The sequence below is a fragment of the Anoplopoma fimbria genome, chromosome 16 (genome assembly GCF_027596085.1).
Source record: "Anoplopoma fimbria isolate UVic2021 breed Golden Eagle Sablefish chromosome 16, Afim_UVic_2022, whole genome shotgun sequence".
NCBI classification, from domain to species: domain Eukaryota; kingdom Metazoa; phylum Chordata; class Actinopteri; order Perciformes; family Anoplopomatidae; genus Anoplopoma; species Anoplopoma fimbria.
In genome coordinates, this window is record NC_072464.1 from 12,276,064 (window position 1) to 12,297,037 (window position 20,974).

At 37.5% G+C, this 20,974-nt stretch overlaps 3 protein-coding genes across 4 annotated transcripts in view; 2 read left to right on the forward strand and 1 right to left on the reverse strand.

Moving 5' to 3' along the window:
• The first annotated feature begins 565 nt into the window (after window positions 1-565).
• Window positions 566-6,842, forward strand: casp10 (caspase 10, apoptosis-related cysteine peptidase). Of its 2 annotated transcripts, none has more exons than XM_054614985.1 (13): window positions 566-752; window positions 1,251-1,539; window positions 2,416-2,521; window positions 2,782-2,917; window positions 3,399-3,472; window positions 3,640-3,676; window positions 4,107-4,129; window positions 4,215-4,245; window positions 4,344-4,448; window positions 4,543-4,634; window positions 4,818-4,938; window positions 5,034-5,532; window positions 6,060-6,842. In XM_054614985.1, the coding sequence occupies exons 2-13, from the start codon at window positions 1,259-1,261 to the stop codon at window positions 6,229-6,231; spliced, it is 1,677 nt and encodes a 558-aa protein (XP_054470960.1). In that variant the 5' UTR covers window positions 566-752; window positions 1,251-1,258; the 3' UTR covers window positions 6,232-6,842. The 2 variants fall into 2 exon arrangements, with proteins under 2 accessions (XP_054470960.1, XP_054470961.1); XM_054614986.1 differs by having other exon boundaries at window positions 4,110-4,129.
• A 774-nt stretch (window positions 6,843-7,616) lies between these two features.
• On the forward strand, window positions 7,617-12,882 carry prkra (protein kinase, interferon-inducible double stranded RNA dependent activator). The gene is made up of 8 exons (XM_054615518.1): window positions 7,617-7,816; window positions 8,946-9,121; window positions 9,664-9,745; window positions 10,187-10,265; window positions 10,633-10,750; window positions 10,849-10,943; window positions 11,073-11,235; window positions 11,811-12,882. Exons 1-8 carry the CDS (start codon window positions 7,776-7,778, stop codon window positions 11,966-11,968), a joined length of 912 nt encoding a protein of 303 aa, XP_054471493.1. The 5' UTR covers window positions 7,617-7,775; the 3' UTR covers window positions 11,969-12,882.
• Window positions 12,883-13,680: 798 nt separating this feature from the next.
• Window positions 13,681-20,974, reverse strand: part of osbpl6 (oxysterol binding protein-like 6) — a 35,306-nt gene continuing 28,012 nt past the window's right edge. The window contains exons 15-23 of the mRNA XM_054614727.1: window positions 19,676-19,929; window positions 19,162-19,299; window positions 18,123-18,186; window positions 17,883-17,961; window positions 17,654-17,798; window positions 17,432-17,576; window positions 17,156-17,282; window positions 16,807-16,929; window positions 13,681-16,692 (exon numbers count right to left, since the gene is read on the reverse strand). Of these exons, the coding sequence (XP_054470702.1) occupies window positions 16,581-16,692; window positions 16,807-16,929; window positions 17,156-17,282; window positions 17,432-17,576; window positions 17,654-17,798; window positions 17,883-17,961; window positions 18,123-18,186; window positions 19,162-19,299; window positions 19,676-19,929 (1,187 nt within the window). The 3' untranslated portion in view covers window positions 13,681-16,580. The remainder of the gene's footprint in view (window positions 16,693-16,806; window positions 16,930-17,155; window positions 17,283-17,431; window positions 17,577-17,653; window positions 17,799-17,882; window positions 17,962-18,122; window positions 18,187-19,161; window positions 19,300-19,675; window positions 19,930-20,974) is intronic.

Sequence of the window (20,974 nt, forward strand, 5' to 3'; positions counted from 1 at the left end):
ATTGTTGCTATGGTTACCTGCAGTTTTATACACCTCACACTCTGATTCAAACTGGTAATCAAAGGTTTGAACTATATGTGATGTTTTATTTTTGCTATCATATGTTCATATGTGATATTCCCCAATCATAAGTAAGATTTGAATGTGATGATGTTGGATTACCTGTTTGTTTGTTCCTTTTAAGAATAAATGAATGTAGCCTGTCATGGCTGTAAATTGTATATTCTTGACTTAGTTGTTTATCCAAGTAGACTACACTGAGGTCAGCAAATTTCCTTAAAAAAAATAGGCAAAACATTTGGTGGTAAATGGCTATTAAGTGATCATAAAAAAGGCAGAAATTAATTATTAATCTTTTTTTTTTGACCTGATGATTATGACTCTAATCTGCAACCCTTCAGGAAGCACCTCCACTTTCTTGAGGGCATTTGCGTCACACAAGTAAACGCCTCTGATGCAACGCGATTTCTGGCAGAAAGTCAAAAGTCTCTGTTCTGAGCAGCACGAGCCAATAGCAGAGTGATCCTCAGGCCGCGCGCATACCACTTTCACTTTCACTTCCACTTCCTACTTCAAGGGACTCGCTTTGGGAGGAACTTCAGTAAAGTTCGTGTGCGAGGTCATATTGCAGCCCATATATAAACTCACCAGTGGTCTTCAATCGCATACAGTAGGCCTGCCTCGAGTATGTTGAAGAGGACAACAAATATCATCTTCGATAGTACGACCTGCTGAAAAGTAATCCATATCAGGTAATACTGGTTTTTAAAGTCGATACGTCTGGTTTAGTTGTTCAATCCAGCCGAAATCGAATCTAGTTTTTGGATGTTTAATAGTGACAATGTAGCCATAAGTGTTAATATGATAATGTGATGGAATGTCAAGATGTTGTAATCATGCGACTGTAAGAGATATGACACTTGTTGTCTAGTCATGAGATTTATTGTTCTAAAGGCTCAGTAAGCATTTTTCCTCTCTAACTTCTTAACATGCTTTCTCTATCTCAAACACACACATACACATGGGTCGAAACACTTGTAAGGTGTAGATACTTTGGCTAAGGGCTAAAAAAAAAAAAATCACAAAAGCTCCTCCAGAATACCATGCAGTATTATCAACATTTGTATCTGTGAGGAGGAAGAACAGCTGACATGGTGTACCACATACTGTTAATTGTCAGGCCAAGTACTTCACAATAGAGAAACCTGACATCTGAGTAAAGCTATCCTGATCTTGTGCCTCTCTTTTAGTACACAAAATGGATTTCCAGAGGCTCCTCCTAGATGTAGGGAAGGCCCTGAGTGAGGACGAGGTAAGAGCTTTAGCATTTCTTTGCACTGACTTCCTGGGCCGTAATCCGACCTCAATGAAGTCGGCCAGTAATCTCTTCTCCCGTCTGGGGGAACAAGACCACCTCTCTGCTGAGCGACCACACCTGCTGAGTGAGCTTCTCCTCATCATCCAACGCACCCGACTGATACGTGACCATGAGCTCTTCGAAGGAGCATCTACAACCACGAGCCTCATCTCACCTTACAGGTCGACTTCCTATGTTTTACTGTTTTTAAATATAGCAACCAGCATGATTTAGTTAAAAGAAAAACCTACATTTATATGATTCTGAGCTGGAGAAATGTTGTGTAGAATTAATTATCTCAGTTATTGTATATAAACGTGTGTGTGTGAGTGTGTGTAGAAAAGATTTGTAGCTTCAGAAACAAACATGAAAATGTGGGGGTAAAATGTTTGCAAATCATATCAGCATTCATTACATTCAAAGCATAAATCATAGACACATACATTTAGGATGCACGCATGAATTTTGGCCCTGATTTTACAGCTAAAAGCAGGGCCGGAATTTGTACCTGTAAGTTAATTATGAGTGTGCACTTTCAACTTCTCTGAGGGGAATTTGAGCACTGAGTTTCACACACAGTTTTCTGAATTTAATCTGTACTATAATGTACACACAACATTTTTTTTTTACTACGGTCTTTGTGTAACCTCGTCCTATATTTAATAAACATACATTTTATTACGACCAAAATCTTTTCGACACATTTACAAACTTTCATTTTAAATAGTTTTCTTTTACATGTTTACTAATATTTAACAATAGTATATATCTGATTATCTCTGAATATAATTTGACAAGCTCTTAATTTTACTGACCCTCATTTGAGCCCATAGGTATCAGCCATCATACCTTTATGATTCAACTAATCAAAAAACCAAAGTACTTATCTCTATGTAGAAAAAGATCTTAACCGGCGTTGCTTCCTCATTGCTTAATGTATCCTGTGACCTCAGAATAGTAACTATAGTGACCTACTGTTTGTCCAGTCAAGCACATGGCCTCCTTTTTACAACATTGAACAGTTTTACTTACATTTATTAATTTCCCTGTATTTCCAGGAAGCTGCTTTACAACCTGTCTGAAGACATTACTGATGCTGACTTGAAAGATATGAAGTTCTTGTTAGACAAAAATCTTCCACGCAGAAAACTGGAGGAAAATGTTGTGAGTGTCAATGTTTGAAAACCATGAGTTAGATGGTGTTAAAACAAACATCCATAGTTATAAATGGTACTGTTTATTCTAGATCTAAAAGAAACATTTTAAAAAGCATTTTAATGTTATTTATATCTGTCCTACACGTCATTTTGAATTCTCATTCTGACATAAATTATGCATCATATTACCTCACTGTAAAATAAAGTATGCATCATATTACCTCACTGTAAAATAAAGTAGAATTGTAAATTTGCTTAACTTTTCAGTCTACTCTTGAAGTCTTCATGGAGATGGAGCACATGGACCTCATCAATGACAATAATCTTAATTTACTGGAGAACATCATCGAAGAAGTCTGTCCCATGTTGAAAGAGAAGATCAGACAGTTTAAAGCACTGCAGGGTAAGATACAGAAAAAATATTCCACTGCGAATGTTACTTGTAAAAACAAATGTGGGAATGAGGATAGAAAGCAGAGACTGGAGACAGTAGGGCCTCAAAGAAGCCACTTGAGGGGACATTAATTTACATGAATAACTTGGATACTAACTCTCACCTAAAGAACTGCCGCTACCTAACCCCAAACCTTAGCATTACCTTAACAAAGTAATATAAAATGTAATCATTTACGTTGTGGGGACTTGTGTTTTTCCCCTGAAAGGGAGCTGAGTCCCCACAACGTGAGTGTGTGAACAGATTTATCTCCCCATAACATGTAAGCGTTCACGCACAGAGGCACGTGAATAGATGAGCATGATGATGCTCTAACAGTTCATCTCTCGAGCTGCATATAATTCATATTTCACTTCCATCTTATTTGAATATTTGCTCATAACTCTGTCTGTAAATAACAACAGTTTACTTGTGTCATTTCTAACTACAGTAACTCAGAGCAGCCCTGTAGCTCAAGAAACAGGTCGACCAAGGTCTATGTCGTACCCTTTTGCATCAAACCAGGTACGTTCTTTGATATTGCTTTGAATCCCTCTGAGTTTCTGAGAAAGACGTCTACAATAATTTTATTGCCACACTGACGTGCAGTTACAAACATCATGTTACTGACACTTCATTCTGTCTGGGCAGCCATTTGCTTTAACGTCAGTTTTTTCTGTGTTCGTTATTAGATCCATCCAGAGAGGACTGCCTCGTGTGAAATGCCAGGTAAAAAGATAATTCTAAAACACAATGTATTTAAAGTTGTTAAATACGTTTACCGTAATGTGCTTTGCTTGTATGACTGAAAACAAGCTAAAAGAGCGGATATAATTTGTTTTTAAATAATCAATATCTTAATTGTGAAAGCCCATTTTTAAGGCCAACACCTAACTTTTCTTTTAATTAAAGAGTGTTTTCACTCATAAATATTATATAGTGTGACATAGTTATGAGATACAAAGTTAGAAAACAAATAACGACAAACTTAGCCGATGGATTATTTTCTTTCAAATGCAGATATCTGCATCCATATTTACTTTAAATATCATAATGTTTCTTTCTTACTCTCAAACATTTCGAATTATAATGCTAGAAAAATTGCACTTACATGTATATGTATTTTCTAAGCATCTTGTCACTTTTTTCCTCTTCTCAGAAGATTTCGAACCATTGGCTGAGGTGAGATTGTGTCATTAAAAGTTATATAACAAATACATTTTGACATTTTTTGTGTCTTAATGAAAATTTCCTCTGTCACACACAGTCTAACATGAATTATTCCAACACCTCCATGGGTGAGTCTTGTTTTGTGGTTGTTTTGTCACAACTGATACCTTTTAAGTGCAGTGCAGTGGATGGATTTACTCTGAATCCTCTTTTATCAATTTCCTAGATTTGCAACATGTGTTTAGTGGTGGAGATGACAGTGATGCCCTGTCACTTGGAAATAGTAGTTTGAACACTGAAACAAGCCGCTGTGCCTCCTCGAAAGGTCACGGTAAGTCGTTTCTGTGTCAAGCTGTGATTAAATGACTTGTCAGACCTTTTAATTATTCAAATATAATTTTTGCCCGTAATCGTCTGTCCCATAGTGAAGAATGATGCTTTGGAAATGTCGCTGTCTCAAGAAAACGAGGCCTCCTCTGAAACACAGACGCCTCAGACTACAAACACAAACAGTGAGGTGTGTTTGAGGGGTTATTATTTCTTCTACAAATAAATGTGCTCAAGTAATGAGTAATGTGGGACTGCATCTGCTGTGGAGAAGTACAGCTATTGTCTAAACGTGTTACAAAAAAGATACATAATTGTCAGAATGCAAGTGTTACACTGAATCCTGTCTTGGTTTATTGATTTATCTCTGTAGGTTTTGGGAACGTATCCCATGACTTCAGCCCAGAGGGGTATTTGCTTGATAGTAAACAACTACGACTTCACTAAATCCATGCATTTTAAAAAAAAGCGGGAGGGGACAATGCTCGATGAAGGTAAGCTCATATATAATTGGTGGAAACTGGTGCTCTGTCTGTTTTCTGGCATATCGCTGCATGTTTGTATTTACATTTAACTGTGTGTCTTCCAGAGTGTCTGCGCAAAGTGTTTACGTGGCTTGGCTTTGAGGTGGAGATAAAGAGGGACTGTGAGCAGAAGGAGATGCTGTCTGTGTTGTGGGAGCTCGGCAGGAGAAACCACAGTCAGATGGACTGTCTGGTATGCTGCATTCTCAGCCACGGCAAGGAGGGATGTGTGTACGGTGTGGACGGCCACACCGTCGAGATTCAGGAGATGAAGGAACCTTTCAACGGGTTAAATTGCCCCTCTTTGGCAGAAAAACCCAAGATGTTCTTCATCCAGGCCTGCCAGGGCACCGAGGAGCAGAGGCCTGCCACCATTTGTGCTGATGGTCCTGAACGTAGTCCTGTTTGCAGCGATGCTTTAATAGCTAATGATTCCATCCCATCCGATGCAGATTTCCTGCTGGGAATGGCCACCGTTCCGTCTTTTGTCTCTTTCAGAGAGACGACTAATGGCTCGTGGTTTATTCAGTCGTTGTGCCAAAACCTTGTCCAGTTGGTGCCGAGGTTAGTGAAGCAAAATATCAGATATTGTTGGATGATGTGATTTCTTTTTTCATTGCTGGAAAGTACATTTACTCAAGTACTATATTAAAGTATCATCTTTTATGTGGTGTTAATTAGTTCAGTATTTCCATTTTTATACTTTATACTTCTAACCCATTACATTTTTGTAGGAAATATTGTACCTTTTACTTTACTTCATCCATTTTAAAATGTTTACATACAAAACATACATACATGTTATAGATTTGACTACCCAACAGCATGTGAAATAGTTCAAATTAGCTCCACCAACTACAAAATTAAAGCAACAGTTACATATGAATACATTAATGATAATAATCCAATTACATGATAATATATACAGATGAAGGCCATTTAGCAAATTTAAGTGAATTAAATATGAATAAATTGAATGATTTTAGTAACTTCTTTGATATGTGATAGTTTAAGATTAGAGAATATCTAATAATAGGTGTCTTTCCTAGTTTTTTGTTCAATATCTAACAGTAGCTTTTGTTTTTTTCCAGGAGTTGTGACCTTGTGTCTATCCTCACCAAAGTAAATGCGGATGTCAGCCAGATGACTGCTCGATTCAAGTACGGTGCAAGAAAGCAGATGCCTCAACCAGCGTTCTCTGTCAGGAAGATTGTGGTCTTTCCGATCCCTGAAGCTCCTCCTCCAAGCCTGTCACACAGATGACAATAATCTGCCACCTGTTTGAAAGATCAGATGATCCCTGAGACACAAGTTTTTTTTCTTACATTACATGTTTCACAATTATAATTCGGCTGGAAACATTGTTATATAGCAGCATCTAAATTAATAATTTGTTTATGACAACACCTGAGAAAGCTCAATTTACTATTTTTATTGCACCTTGTTATGTGGCTAAAAGCTCAGAAAAAGCTTGTAAGTGGACCTTCAGGTGATGAGCTCGATACATTTGTCAGAATTTTTCTTAATTTTATACCTAGCATGATAAATGCCTTTTACACACAAGTTCCGCTCCCTTCCTCTCTTCAGAACTTTAATGGTGAACTTCAATGAACTGTTTGAGCTAATCATTCACATTGATCCAGATGTTAGTGCAACAGACAACATCCTCTTCATTATTTCTACTTTATTTTAAATGTACTTTTAAAAATCAATGTGATGGTATTATTGTTGCCATTGTCCCTTAATATCATTGTATACAAACGAAATCCATGAAATCTTTGAAGCAGTTCAAATACAGCATTTTTTTTTTATAAATGATGCAATAAATTGTATATGCGCTGCCATTACGAAACTATTTTGTATTTCCATTCATTTTAATTGTGAATGTGCATGTCAATGCCCCCTTTGAAATATTCTGTTCCATTCTATTACGTTTGTAAGTAAAGGGCTCAGCTTGAAATTTCCATAATGCCACAAATTTGTGTGACTACCAAATATTGCTAAAATAATTAGTCGATAAATTGAGTAGTCAATCAAAAGCAAATTAATATCCAGTAATCAATCAATTTAATTTATTGATCAAACTATTGATCAATTAATCCAAAAAGTAATTGACAGATAAATTAAAAATAAAAATACTATTATAATAATTATTTAAAAAATGTGTTCAATCAAAACAACATAATTACATGAAGGCAAGGGCTGCAGAGAAATCCACGTTCATATAATAAGGTGTATATTCTGTACATACACATATTGAACATGCATATTCACATATTTCATATAGGGTGTCCTTCAACAATAATAAAACGTTAACTTTTTCCGCCTCTTCATACAAAAATTCTAAACCTTCGACCACTTGTTTTGTATAAATGATATCCATATAACATATGAGGGGGTTTTAAATTCACTGCAATCTAGTAACAAATGATCTCACATAACATTTCTTTCTACAATCAACACTTGAAATGATGAAGGCACTTGCAAAGGACAAGGTAGTCCAAAATGTAAACCATGCTTTGGTGTTTCATTTTCACCTGTTTTGACTCTGAGGCGTGAGCTTCGCAGCTTCACCAGCAGGGGGCGCTAAACACTTCACATGCAAACAGGTGACCCGTGTGTGACCCGGATGTTGATATGATGTTAAATTCCGTGTTTTCCCCCGGCCGGGTCACAATGAAGAATTGTTAGCATTTTCAGGCCATTTCATATTCTTCACAATAACAAAACTAGATGCCAAGAAAAAAATATATTCAAATAGTGCGTGAGATTTTCCCGCATATATAGTCTTTAATCAGCCCGCAAGCATGTCTCAAGACGGATACCAACCAGCCCCCGCGGACACGAGGTTTGTCGGTTTATTATTGCCCTCGCAACGCTTCTCCTCTCCAGGCAACGTCAGAGAGAACGTTACTGTAACCGAATGTCACGATTCTAACTGCGCTGACGTCACTGACGGTTAAGCAGAGTGATGCATGATGAATGACATGACAGCGCCGGCTATGGTGTGTCTTACTGTGCCTGTTACCCTGGCAACCACAGTCAAATACTTTGCATATCTGATGATTTTAAAGACACATTGGGGGGAAAACTACCTTATTGTTTCTAGCAAATCAGCATCTCAGCCCTAAAACTACACTTCAATGTATTTAATGTATTTTTTTATTGTCTATTGTCCTTGACATAAGAACTGTGTGTCTATGTGAAAACAGTCCTTCATGTTCCACTTTCCTTTCCTTTCACTTTTCTGTTATTTAATTGTTTGATTTATGAATTTGATTCATTATATATATGTTGTATCTTTGTTGGTAATTCTCCATTCAAAATCTTTAGTTAAAAAAGAGTGAAAGCATGTGTTTTTCTTTCAGCAATACTTTCTTAGATAGTAAAAACTAATTTTAGGCCTGTTCCCATTGTCCACTTCGCAGCAACTACAACCAGACCTTAATTAATTAAACATCATCTTTATAGAGAGCTTTCAGCAGATGTGCTGAGGCCAAAGCCTTTCTGTGGTCAGTAGAGTGCAGGAAGGCTCACATTTCATATGCAGTTTATTGAAATTAAATGGTGGCTGGGAAGTTCACAGAATATAAAGGCTCGTATAAACGTGACAATTATGATTATATTAATAGCCTGTATCAGAAACATCTGATCCAATCATATTTCATTTCAAGTCAACATGATTATGCTTTAGAGGCCAAAGACTTGCTGTCTATGTACTTATAAACTTGTTCTCGTCCCTCAGTGTTTGTTTTTTAATGCTTATAGTCTTGCCATATCATCCCATTTATTAACATCAGCGCACTACAAATTGTGGAAAATTCTGGGGAAAAAAAGGATTATTTGGTTTCTAAATACTGTAAATTGGTTTTACCATTTGCATTCATTATATGTGGTAAACTTTACTGATGTGCAGCTCAGACAGTTTACTGCAGCCATCCAATAGCAACGTTTTTTTTGCTGCTTCTTCAATACAGCTTGAATACACATGAACCACAGAGGACCAACCCCAGGAAGACACCGATACAAATCCTTCATGAATATGGAACAAAAAGTGGCAACCTTCCTGTGTATCTGATGGAGAAGGCTGAAGGAGAGGCTCACCAACCCCACTTTGTCTTCAGCGTGAAAATCGGAGATGTTAGCTGCACAGGTGAGTTACAGCCTCACCTCCTGCTGTGCTGATAACTGCCTGTCACCAGATGAAGCCTTTTACTTTGACTTGAAAATCATAAGTAGGAAGATTGCTCCAGCTTGCAACGTGTTATTTGTCACTTCTGCTTCATTGTCAGTTGTGTCTGTTGCTGCAGCATTCTCTTAAATATATCCTCTATATGCCTTGTTTTTTAACTAAGGGATCTCACTTCAGGGATAGAACAGTGCAGGCCCAGAGAAGGGGATGAGAAGCATTTGCAAAGCTGTGAGTGTTACGGTGACAATAAATAACCCAGTCTTTACATTTGCCTTCTTTAAACAATAGTATGCTCTTGAAAAGGGACAGATTTGTCTCTGTATTTTTATACATGTCCTTCCCATTAGCGTCCAGGGTTAACTTTTATTTTCCAGAGTACACCATAATTATTTTTTAGCCACTGTAAGTGGATAAGTGACTTGATGTTATGGTGACTGTAAAATACTATTTTTAATGTATTACGTAATCTGTATTTGTGTGTGTGTGATTTGTATTTTTTTCAGGTCAAGGTCCTAGTAAAAAGGCTGCTAAACACCAGGCTGCAGAGGCTGCCCTGAATATTCTGCAGATAGATGCCGGTACAGTGTGAGTTGAGCTGAATTTATTAATTTTATTGAAATAAAATTGATTGGCAATAATTATTATAATCGATTAATAGTTGGTCTTTTTTTTTTTTAAATGTTCTCAAATTTGAATATTTATCTTTTCTGTGATAGTGAACTTAATTTATTTGGCTTTAGACTTTGAGTTACACTTTACAATTTGAATGTATCCGCTTCAGCTTTGGTAAATTATAATGTCATTTTCTGAGATGATTAATGGAGAAAGTAATCTGCATGTTAGCTGATAATGAAAATATTCATTAGGTGCAGCAATAAGTTGAATCTGCCAATACCTTGTCTCTTATTAGCTTTTTAGCATTGCATGGTTGCAATACAGACATGAAACTGCTTGACTGACAGCCTGCTGTGAGTTTTGATCTTTTGCAGCTGCGGTTGGTAAATGCTTTGATGTAATTCTCAACAGGAACATTCCTGTGAAGTCTGAGAGTAACGGTGTCGTAGCAGAAACAAACAACCATCCAAACTCAGTGGGGATACTGCAGGTGTGTTGATCGTACGTGTGTGCGTGTGTGTGCGTGTGCGTGTGTGTGTGTGTGCGTGTGTGTGTGTGTGTGTGTGTGCGTGTGTGTGTGTGTGTGCATGTGCCGTGTTGTCTGTGATTGTATATTGGCAATTTTTTGTGTATATTTATTTGAAGATTTTCAGATTAAAGAGTAAATAACATTAGAAGGAAAAGCCTGATACATGTTTTTTTCTTCCAGGGGTTAAAAATTGTGTCAGTTAACTTATCCTTAATGGAAAGTTGCTTGCTGCATTAGCAATATGTCCTTTTATTATATACACAATAAGTATTCTGAAATGAAATACTTTTTCCTCATTGTCATTACTTTCTCTTATTTTTCATTCCAGGAGTTAGCGTTGCAGAGAGGATGGCGTCTTCCTGAATACACAGTTTTAATGGAGGCTGGTCCCCCACACAAGAGAGAATTCACTGTTACCTGTAGAATGGAGTCCCTCTCAGAGAAGGGTAAGCTTGTAAGACATTTGTGTGAAATCTATTAAAGTGACTGCCATTTGTTGTTGTTGTTCGTCCTATTCTTAATCCATTGTCTTATGTTTCTACAGCTGTAGGAAATTCAAAAAAGGGAGCAAAAAAGGCAGCTGCAGAGAAAATGGTGTCAAAACTTCAGAGTCTGTCGGGCTGTTCTGAAATCACATGGGTAAGTCAAATATTTCTCACCTTTCTGAAGTGACCACTGGAGAGGCAGTTGCAACATTTCTTAGTACATTATCTTCACTTAAGTCTTTAAATTGTGTGTACATTTTTTGTGTTATATCTCGTTATTCAGACGCCTAAACCAAGCGTCCGATTTGAGAACTTAAGGAACTCATCGGCGGAGAATATATCTTTACTGAGGAGAAACCCACTGAGCATTCCCAACACAGATTACATTCAGATGATGTTGGAGCTGTCCAAGGAGCAGGGCTTTGAGGTCACATACTTCGACATTGGTAAGAAAACACACACTACATTAGTGTTGCTTGAGTTGCTAAGATACAGGGTGCTTTCCTTCTCTCACTTGGGTCAGCTGAAAAGGAAAACGCCTGATTGACTGTGTCTCCAATACTGATAATAGAGCTATTGATAGAAAAAAAAAAAAAAAAGATTGTCAGGTAAAATTTGTTTATCATTGTTAGAACAAAACAACTGTGATGAATTAATTAATCCAGCTATAAATACTTTAAATTATGTGTATAATTTGTTCCATTATCAGTAACTAGATCTCTTTTATCAATGATATAAAATTACAAACGGTAACACTGATTTAAATGCCACTAAAATGAGAACTCATTTATAGGGAGATAATTAATGACTATAAATACATTTAATGGGTATTCTGACCACAAATAGTATCAAAAATGTAGTTTGGAACATCCTCAATGATGGCAGATCTGGATCTATTTCTGGATTTGAGGACGGGAGGAAGCGTAATTAGCTGAATGGAAAGACCACAAAGAAATCCCTTTTTATTTCTATATTTTTGCAGGTCATGTCATGTTGTAAAGTTTGTTGTCGTTCTTTGCAGATGAGCTGACGGTGAACGGCCAGTACCAGTGCCTGGCAGAGCTGTCCACCTCCCCGGTCACCGTGTGCCACGGCACCGGCATTTCCTGTAGCAATGCTCACAACGACGCAGCACACAGCGCCCTTCAGTACATCAAGATCATGGCCTCCGCCAAGTAAAACCACCTGCAACATCTGCTTCACCCGTCTTGTCACATTTACCAGCTGATGTTCAGTCATGATGAGGCTGTAGATTGTACTCACCACTAGTCTTCCTGCCAATGGACGCTATAAGGTCAAGCTATATTTTTATAAGTAAGTGTATCACAAAGCAGATCATGAACCATAATAACTCTACGTACATCGACTGGAATCAGGCGACTTTAAAGCAGTATTTGTGAGGTGACAAACATTCTCAATATTAAGAATCAAATATAAATGAAATGTTGTCTTCAGGTTGTTAGAATACCATCATGTTTTACTTGAGTGTCTAACATACTATATTTAAGCAAATGCACATGTGTAAATGAGATAGGAGAAGTGAATTATAATAAACACTTGCACATTACATTTTTACGTTATGAGTTGATGCTGTATTTATCCTCATTTGTTGTAATACTTTAGTAGGATTTGCTCCCATTTTAAATCGGGATGCAGATGTTTTTTAGGTTCCAGTTGGCTTACTTTATCCCCCCCGTAGCATTATATTGAGCTGTATTGAGCCAAACAGACTTTTAATTTGCTTAAGAGATACCTGCATTTCTCTAAAACTCTAAATTGAAAGTGAATTGTAAAAGATAATTTTTTTTGATCTACAGATTGGTCAAATTAGTTTTTCCCCGCTTCCATTTTTTCCATCAGTCAGTATGCAATCTACAGTAAAACCCCTGCTGTCTGTTTCTGGTTGACACTCCAAATAGATATAACATGTTACTTCATATTTCCATCCTTCTGGTCCATTTCCATTTGTTTGCAGTGTGCCTCATATTACCTTGTGATATATTTAATACGTTTACGGACTGCTTTCATCTGCTCTATGAACGCATCTCTGGTGGAGAGCCGCAACAACATGTACAAATCCAGAAATAAACCACACACTAAATGTCAACAAGTGTCTGTTTCTGTTGATGGCCTACAAATAGACAGTATTGAGAGAACAGATTGCTGCGGTGCAGTGTTGTTGAATGAAACGTATCTCGTGGGAGCTGACCACTTGTCGGCCATCGCTTTATGAGACTGCATGTCTTGCTGTAGTTTTAGTTCAAAGGCAGTAACATCAGGGCCTAAAGAGACAAGAAGGCACATGTCAATCGTTCAAACGGATGTTATTGGTGTTCACCAACTAGTATTTATAGAACCAAGTACCTGTTTTTGTTTATTTGAAAAAGGATTAGCTCTAAACTATTTTTTCTGACAAATTTTGTGATTTAAATTACGATACTTTGACAAATGACTTGTATTCGTGGTCTACATTTTATCAAACTAAATGCATTTAAACTAACCATAATTACATTGACTTTTTTCTACACAAATGGAATCAGATAAAATAATGCAGTCTGTCTTTTTTTTTAATAAGCAGTCAGAAAGTAAACTTTGTGAATAAGTGAATCTCCTGCTTTTCAATAGAAACATTGACCAATTTATCCCACATTTATTATGATATTACATTAGTGCTATACTGGACATCAATCAAACATAAGAGGCATTACATTCATTGATAGCATCTATTCTAGATAGTTGGTCCATTTATAACTGACAAACAGCTCAAAATGTTTGACGATAATATCTAACTGACCTAATGATGTTTGCACCTCTACTTAAGCTCACATTTAACCTGCACTAACTGCGGTACCCGGCTGACAAATAAACCACACGCTGCTCATCAGTTGAGTTTTACAGTTTTATTAGAACAAGCACTATGTAGCAGCAGTGTACAGTGTTCATGGAAAGATATGTACTTTGTTAAAATTGCACTTTAGAAGGTACCCATCAGGAAATAGATTTGAAAGAAAATGAGCTGACACAGTGGATTCATGTCAGTCCAAAGCAAAAACAAAAACATGAGCCCAATTGAAAGATAAAACCCTTTTTTTGGTAAGGCATCTGCAATGTTCATTGGCAGGCTAAGTTTTCTAGACATGCAGGTGCAACAGTGGATGAAGAAAGCATGGAGAGGTTTCCATGATTTTATTTTTTCATTTCAGTCAGACTCAATGACAAACACTACACAAAGCTTTGCTGTTACCTCTTCACACAACCGCTGTGATTCGGTCTTGTTTTAAAAAGAATCACTGATGTAAAAGGGAAAAAGGAATCAGCTTTTTTAGTAGTGACCCATCTTCTAAATGTGCTGTATTTACAGTGATAACCAAAATGTATTGGTTAGATGTTGGAGTAGCAGAGCAGTGCAGACTATCTGCAAGCATTTTACAGTCTCCTCTCCCTTTAAAACTTTAGAAGAGACATTTTGTCTACAGCTAAACCCTCAACGCTATCTGTACAATTTATCATCTGTAGGCAGGTGGAGATAATGTCTGGAGTTTGTTAATGGCATACCTTCTTTGCATGGGGTTTCTTATCAGTAGTGTGTTTGTGAGGCATTAATAAATGCGTTAAGGCACAGCAAGTGAAACTGACGTTGACAAGTTTTAGCATTGAGTTTGTGTTCGGGGATCAAATTAAAAGCACATTAAGTACATAAAAAAAAAAAGGATATGGATGCAAAGCAGTTCTACTTTTTGGTTTGTAATCTACAGTACCATATTAACAGTGCACACATGATGGATTTGCTCCACATAGTTTTCATTCTTAATATTTATATTCCCTCTTTTTCTTCCTTCAGTGTCCTCACCCTGCGGGAAATCAACTTAAATATGCTCAAACACAAGGTGTTGACAATGTGTGACTACTTGAATGTGTTCGGGGGGTTGTTTTCAATTATATTTTCTATCTCTGTAACACAAAAAGGGGGACAATATTTAAAACATTTAAGCTAATCTGCTTTGCAATAAATACACAAACTGCAAATAGGTAACTGGTGCTGAGCAGAAGCCCAGATTGTAGCAGTAAAGTCTCTGGGGAATCACACATTTTGGTTCTTGAACTGTAAAATTGTATAAAGTTGTTTGGCTTTAAACATCTAAAACGTTTAAGGAAATATTCATATTTTTGAGCTAGAGTATACTGATGCTGCATTTTCATGGTGCGACCTCCAGGTGGCTCTGGTGTTTTTATATTTGAATAACTCTATACTTTTGGCTGAATTAGTTTTTGGAGTGCTGACATAATTAACGCATTAATTAATTAATCGAAAGAAAATGTATTCCTGTTTTGATGATTAATTATTAAAGTAGGTAATTAATCAAGAAAAATACCAAACAGTTGCTGATATAAGTTTTTTCCTTTTCTTTGTTTTGGTTCATCTCATTTCAAATTTTTGGTAGTTAGTCAAAACAAGAATGTACATTTAATTAAATACTTTGGTAAAAAAAAAATGGAATAAAAATGAATAATTTGTTGATTAAATACTATTTTATCATTTAAAAACAATTGCCCAACTTGTGTAGCTGGAGGTAGATGAGTGTTTAGCCTCATCCTGGAGATATGTGACTGTTTTCCTCATGTTTCACTGTCAAGTCTATATATAAAGCCCAAAATCACAAGTGTCTCTGAGTGCTTTACAATCTGTACAACCTCCTACATCATCTTCTCTTAGACCTTTGGTGTTTTATCATGGAGAGTCCATTATATATATGGTGTGCCTACTATATATGGCGGGAGTTATGTGTGTATTTATGTAACCATGTGATTCAGAGGAGGTGGTTTCATGTAACGATGTTTAAAATTAGACAGTGGGGCAGGGGAGGGCCGGTGAGGCTAATCCTCTATTTACAAAGAATCTTCACTGTGAGGCGAAACTAGACTGCATAACAGATCTGTGTTGACTGTTTCAAAAAGAAACCATGTGTAAAGGTTGTAGGTGTCTCCTGCATCACGTTGCCAAAACACCGGAATAGGATTTACATTTTAATTCTCCTTCCTCACCATGATCAGCTTTGAGTGCCGCTATTTGAAAATATTAATTAAAAATTACATCTATGGTTGCCATACCGACTCTGCTACAGTTGAGATTAATTTCAAATTGGTTGTTTCCCAAGAGAGTGTACTGCTATCACACAGATTCAACCGTTTTAAAAGGCAAAAATGAATAAAATCTGCCAATTCACATAATGCTATTTCACGAAATTCTGAGTCCAAGATATTTTATAAAAATACCTTTTTTCTACAATGATTGATGATATAGTAAATGAGGCTTTATGCCAGTGAAGGCTGCTCTCTAAACATGCACATAGGTATTGTAGGTAATCAAAAGGTCTACTTCATAGACTAGTCTAACCCAAACTGCTGTCAGAAATCAAATGGCTTTAACGAAAAAAGCGTTAAATCATGTGACTTGTATGGGTGTCTTTTTAAGGCAAGGACATACTCAGAAGTCAAAGGAGCTTAGGAGAGATCTACATAGGAGTGGTACGATTGTTGCCCTGACAACCCAGCTTCCACAAACACAATGAAGGTGATCCTATAGGATGTTTCCATGGATGGATGACCATGTGGCAGTGCCACAGAACCTCGACAGGGTTGGTGGGCATCGGGCCGTCCTTCAGCTCTGTAGTCGCTCTTATCCCTGCACACGGATGTTTCATCACTACATGTTTCTCTTAACACCTTATTGTGCGTAGGCAGCAGCCGTCATGTCTCCGATGAAGGTACGATGGACATGGCAATCCGTGTGCTACCACAGGTTCATTGTAGTTTCCATATTGATGAAGCCGGGGTTTTTGCGAAGCTCCCAGTACGTGTTGTTGGAGACCCATCTCTCCCTGTGATTGGCATCAAACACTTTCCTGCAAGAAAAGATGGAGAACCGAGAGTTGTAACTGAAAGTAATGAGGAGTATATTTCTATACATGTTTCTGTCTTTGAGGTTTTAGGAATCTGGTTACTGGCACTGTGCTTACTTGAAGAAGCGCGGTTCCAGTTTGATGTTGTTCTCATCGTTACACTTTCTCCGGACTCTCTGCAGGTCCTCAATGCGCTGCTTATCGGAGGATGCCATCTCCAAGTTTCCCTCCTCCAGATGCCTGCGTGAGCCAAACATAACTCTTCAGTGAACAGAAATCAGATGGTCATTCAAAGAACAGCAACAACACATGCATTTACAAAAACTCAAATATTCACAAATTTTGTGAAGCAAATTCTCAGTCTGCACTCAGACAAGGATTAATCTTGTTTTTGCGGAAATCAGTGACATTTCATTTTGGATTTGGTGGCAGCAGCATACTGGCAGCTGAGGATGTGATGCTGTACCTTTGATCAGGCCTGAATCGGGCGTCTGTTCGGGGAAGAACATCTTTCAACTCGGGGCAAAGCTCATTCAATTCAATGGCAAACCTGGTGAAGCCGTAGTAAAGCTCATAATCTGTCGGCATGGAGCCTGACAAGGAGAGGAAAGAACGTTAACAAAAATCTTAAAAATCGATTGAAATGTGTCAAGGAACAAAATATGTTGTCAAAAAAGTTCCAATGGACCTTAATGACCAGTAACACCAGTCAGAGGGTGGAGACCAGTAAACCAGTGCCTACCTGGCCTCCAGATGCATTTGGCAGAGGGTGGGACTCCACAGTAAAGGCCCTCATGCCACTTTCCAAAAAGCCTGTGGACCACCTTCCCTTCTTGATCCATCACAAATCCTTGAACCTCATTCACATTAGAACTCCAATAGTTTCCCTGAAAGACAAACATCATGTTGATAGCTCCCCATTACCACAATGCATCTTAACACTGATTGCTGAAGGGGTTTTTACCTTGACAAAGGTAAGTTTGCAGAGGCAAGCGCTGCTCTTTGTGTTTCTGATGGTGATCTCCCCGTAGTGTTCGATCCACCGCCGTCCACTGAGGATGTTGTGCACACAAGTGGTGACTTTGTTCCATTCATATTGATCTCCAAACCTAGAAATATACAATAACAGCCTTGATTGTAGAGATGAAATCTGTGGTTTTCAACATTTCTTAAAGCTGCTGGATCAAAGTTACCTGGGAATCATGAGATTCGCAGTTCCGATTGGTAATATCTCCATTGATTTTCCCCAGAACTTGTTTTTCCATCTCACATCTGAAAGGCAAATCAGTGATAAACATCTGATATAATATACAATGTATTTACCTTTTTTTAAATGTAGGAAATAAAAAGCTCTCTTAATCAGTAAAAACTCAGCTGGAATAAGCCAGAGTCCCCATGAGGAACACCCCTCTCTAATTAGTGATGTAACCTACCTTGCCAGAAGGTGAAGTTCTTGGACTCACAGTGGCAGGCAGAGATGGGAGGATGGTGGCTCACCTGTGACACAAGATCAAACTAAAATTACGGCCTCGCAGTTGTATGCCTCCACCAAGCAGTCAAGTTGCAGTTTACATAAATGTCTGTCCAAAATGTTATCACTTCATAATTTTTGTGAAATTGTCAAAAATTATAATGTTTGAAGTTTGTGAGAACCACCAAATTCAAATCAGTTCATTGTGGCCTCTAAATGGACATTTGTGCCAAGTTTGAAAAAAATTGTATGACATTAAAAGTGAAAAAACATAGTATAGTAAGACATAAAAAAGTAAAGTAAGATGAATGTCAAAAAAGACAGTGTATAAAAATGTCATACAGAATTTACAATATGTCCTAGTATAGTATTTCATAAAAAATGTTTTAAAAAGTCATAGCATATTATGCTATATAAATGTAGAAAAAATAATAAAAAATAATATCATAAAAACAAGAAAAAAACTATTCACAGTATAGTATGTCATAAAACATGTCAAAAAGCAATAGTACAGTACGTCAAAAAATCTTATTACAGTAAGTCATAAAAAGGTAGTAAAGTATAGTATGTTATGAATAATGCAAAAAAAGGAATGTAATAGTTTGCCATGAAAAATGTCAAAACATGTCTTAGAATGGTTTATCATAAAAAATGTTAACAAAAGTATAGCATGACATAAAAATGTCAAAAAAGTAATAGTAAAGCATGTTATAAGAAATGTTCCAAAAATAGTAAAGTAATCGTATAGTATGTCATCAAAAATGTCAAAAAAGTAATAATATTGCTCTTCAAAAAACATGTAAAAAAGAGTCATAGAGAAGAGTATGCCAGAATTTATTTCTTTTTCACAGTATAGTATGTAAAAAAAAAAAAAACCCCACTAGTATACACAATAGTAAGAGTATAGTACGTCATTAAAAAAGTTACAAAAAGAATCAGCTTCTGTTTAAAATGCACTTTGTATCTTAAAACATTTCCCTCCTCGAACAAAACAGACATACCTGTTCGGAGAAAAAACAGAAGCCCTTGTCTTCTCGAATACATTCATAGCTCTCTCCGAGTAGCGGGTTGAATGGCTTACTTCCTGCTCTGTAGTAAGTGGATGAGTAGCCTGAGACGGCAAAAGCGGCGACGAGAACCTGTCAGAGATTCAAAACAACACAGCCAATATAAACAAGAGGGGATCAATCGCTCCGTATCAACAGGCTTTGTCACGAATAAGCCAGACATTAGCATGCACTGGCCGCTATCAAAAGGACAGAAGACAGATAAAAATAGGAGGATCCAAGGTCGACAGCTGCATCGGAGCATATCACCTCCTCACAGATGTGTCTCTGAGTGAGACTACTTGTGTTGGTTGTGACTGGCAATGTCACCTCATATATAAACAAATACAGGTATGATTCATTAACATTTAATTGCATTATGAACAGTAATGAAGGGTCACCACGTTCTTACACCTAACCCGATGAACATTTGATCCGACAGAGAGCTTGTCACTGACGGCTTCTTTACCATGCGTTCAAAGGGATCCTCCGTCTCAGCAGCTTTGTCCAGCAGCTCGCTGTACTCCAGCTCTTCACACATACGCTGCAACGTGTTGAGGGGCTCGTTGAGCTCCACAGGCATGGACACTTTGGACAAGTCCTTGCCGATGTTGTTTCTCAAGATGTTCCAGAGGTTGATGTTGCTGGTGTCGGGACACGGCGCTGGCAGGCAGCTGCGCCGGCCGTTACGGAAGGCACTGCCAGCAAAGTCTCCGTTGGCCACTGGGACGAAGAAGAATAGCACGTCACTAACAATTGGTACAGCATTAACTCTGAAACATGCTCTTAATAAAATAATCATGATAATAATCTTCATTTATAAAAGGGGCTTCACACATGGCAGCATGTTTAAATCAACACATCACAAAATGTTTTATAAAATCTAATTAAATTGGGAACTTTAAGGGAACAATAAGAGAGCTGCAACAGTGAGTCCCTTAATTGAGCTATAGAAAATAAATTGGTTACTATTTAACAAGAAAACATGTCAAAATTCTCTAATTCCGATTTGTTTTACGTGACAGTGAACTGAAAATATCCATCTCTTGATTTGATAAAACAAGACATTTGAAGACTTCATTTGGGAAATCTGTGACTCTGACATTTTATGGACCAAACAATTAATCAGTTAATTGAGAAAATGATTTTACAAAATCGTTTATAAATTATAAGTTATGAGCCTGGTGCACTATAGTGTCTGGAAAAGCCTTGTACAGGCTTGTATGGGACAAATAGGACAGACATATAGCAAGGGACCAGGCCACAAAAAGCCTTAAAAGTGATCAATAAGACTTAAATCATCCAAAAACATACTGTGTGTCAGTGTAAGGAGGCTCAAATAAGTGTGATGTGGTCGTGCCTCTTCATTTCTGGTTAGACGCCCGGCCTGGATATTTTAATGCAGATTGGCATTTCTTGATTGGATTTGCTGTCAACTAACTGGGACACATCACTCTATTGCTGTAGGGTTTATTTATATATATCTACATTACTTTGAAATAGTGTTACCAATACCAGCTCTTATCCCAAATTTCAGAGCATGAGATACTAAATATTGCTGTGTGGTATGTGACAAAGATGATGAAATCCCTTCCCTTGTTACAAAGATAGCTTTCATATTGTCTGAGAGAAGCCCTTGGCACAGAGCAACCCTGCAAAGTCATCTGCCTCCGCCCACTGATAAATGATCCTGCCAGATGTGTCTGTGTGTGTGTGTGTGTGTGGATGTTGAGGAGGAAACACGGGTCATCAACCTTATGGAATCCCC

What these genes read in the sequence shown, in the direction of transcription:
- casp10 (XM_054614985.1), top strand. Translation starts at nt 1,259, where the DNA reads ATGGATTTCCAGAGGCTCCTCCTAGATGTAGGGAAGGCCCTGAGTGAG. An exon ending in ATTTCGAACCATTGGCTGAG is followed by an intron (nt 4,130 to 4,214) that starts GTGAGATTGTGT and finishes TGTCACACACAG; the next exon opens with TCTAACATGAATTATTCCAA. An exon ending in GGGGACAATGCTCGATGAAG is followed by an intron (nt 4,939 to 5,033) that starts GTAAGCTCATAT and finishes TGTGTCTTCCAG; the next exon opens with AGTGTCTGCGCAAAGTGTTT.
- prkra (XM_054615518.1), top strand. Translation starts at nt 7,776, where the DNA reads ATGTCTCAAGACGGATACCAACCAGCCCCCGCGGACACGAG. An exon ending in CAGATAGATGCCGGTACAGT is followed by an intron (nt 9,746 to 10,186) that starts GTGAGTTGAGCT and finishes AATTCTCAACAG; the next exon opens with GAACATTCCTGTGAAGTCTG. An exon ending in GGTCACATACTTCGACATTG is followed by an intron (nt 11,236 to 11,810) that starts GTAAGAAAACAC and finishes CGTTCTTTGCAG; the next exon opens with ATGAGCTGACGGTGAACGGC.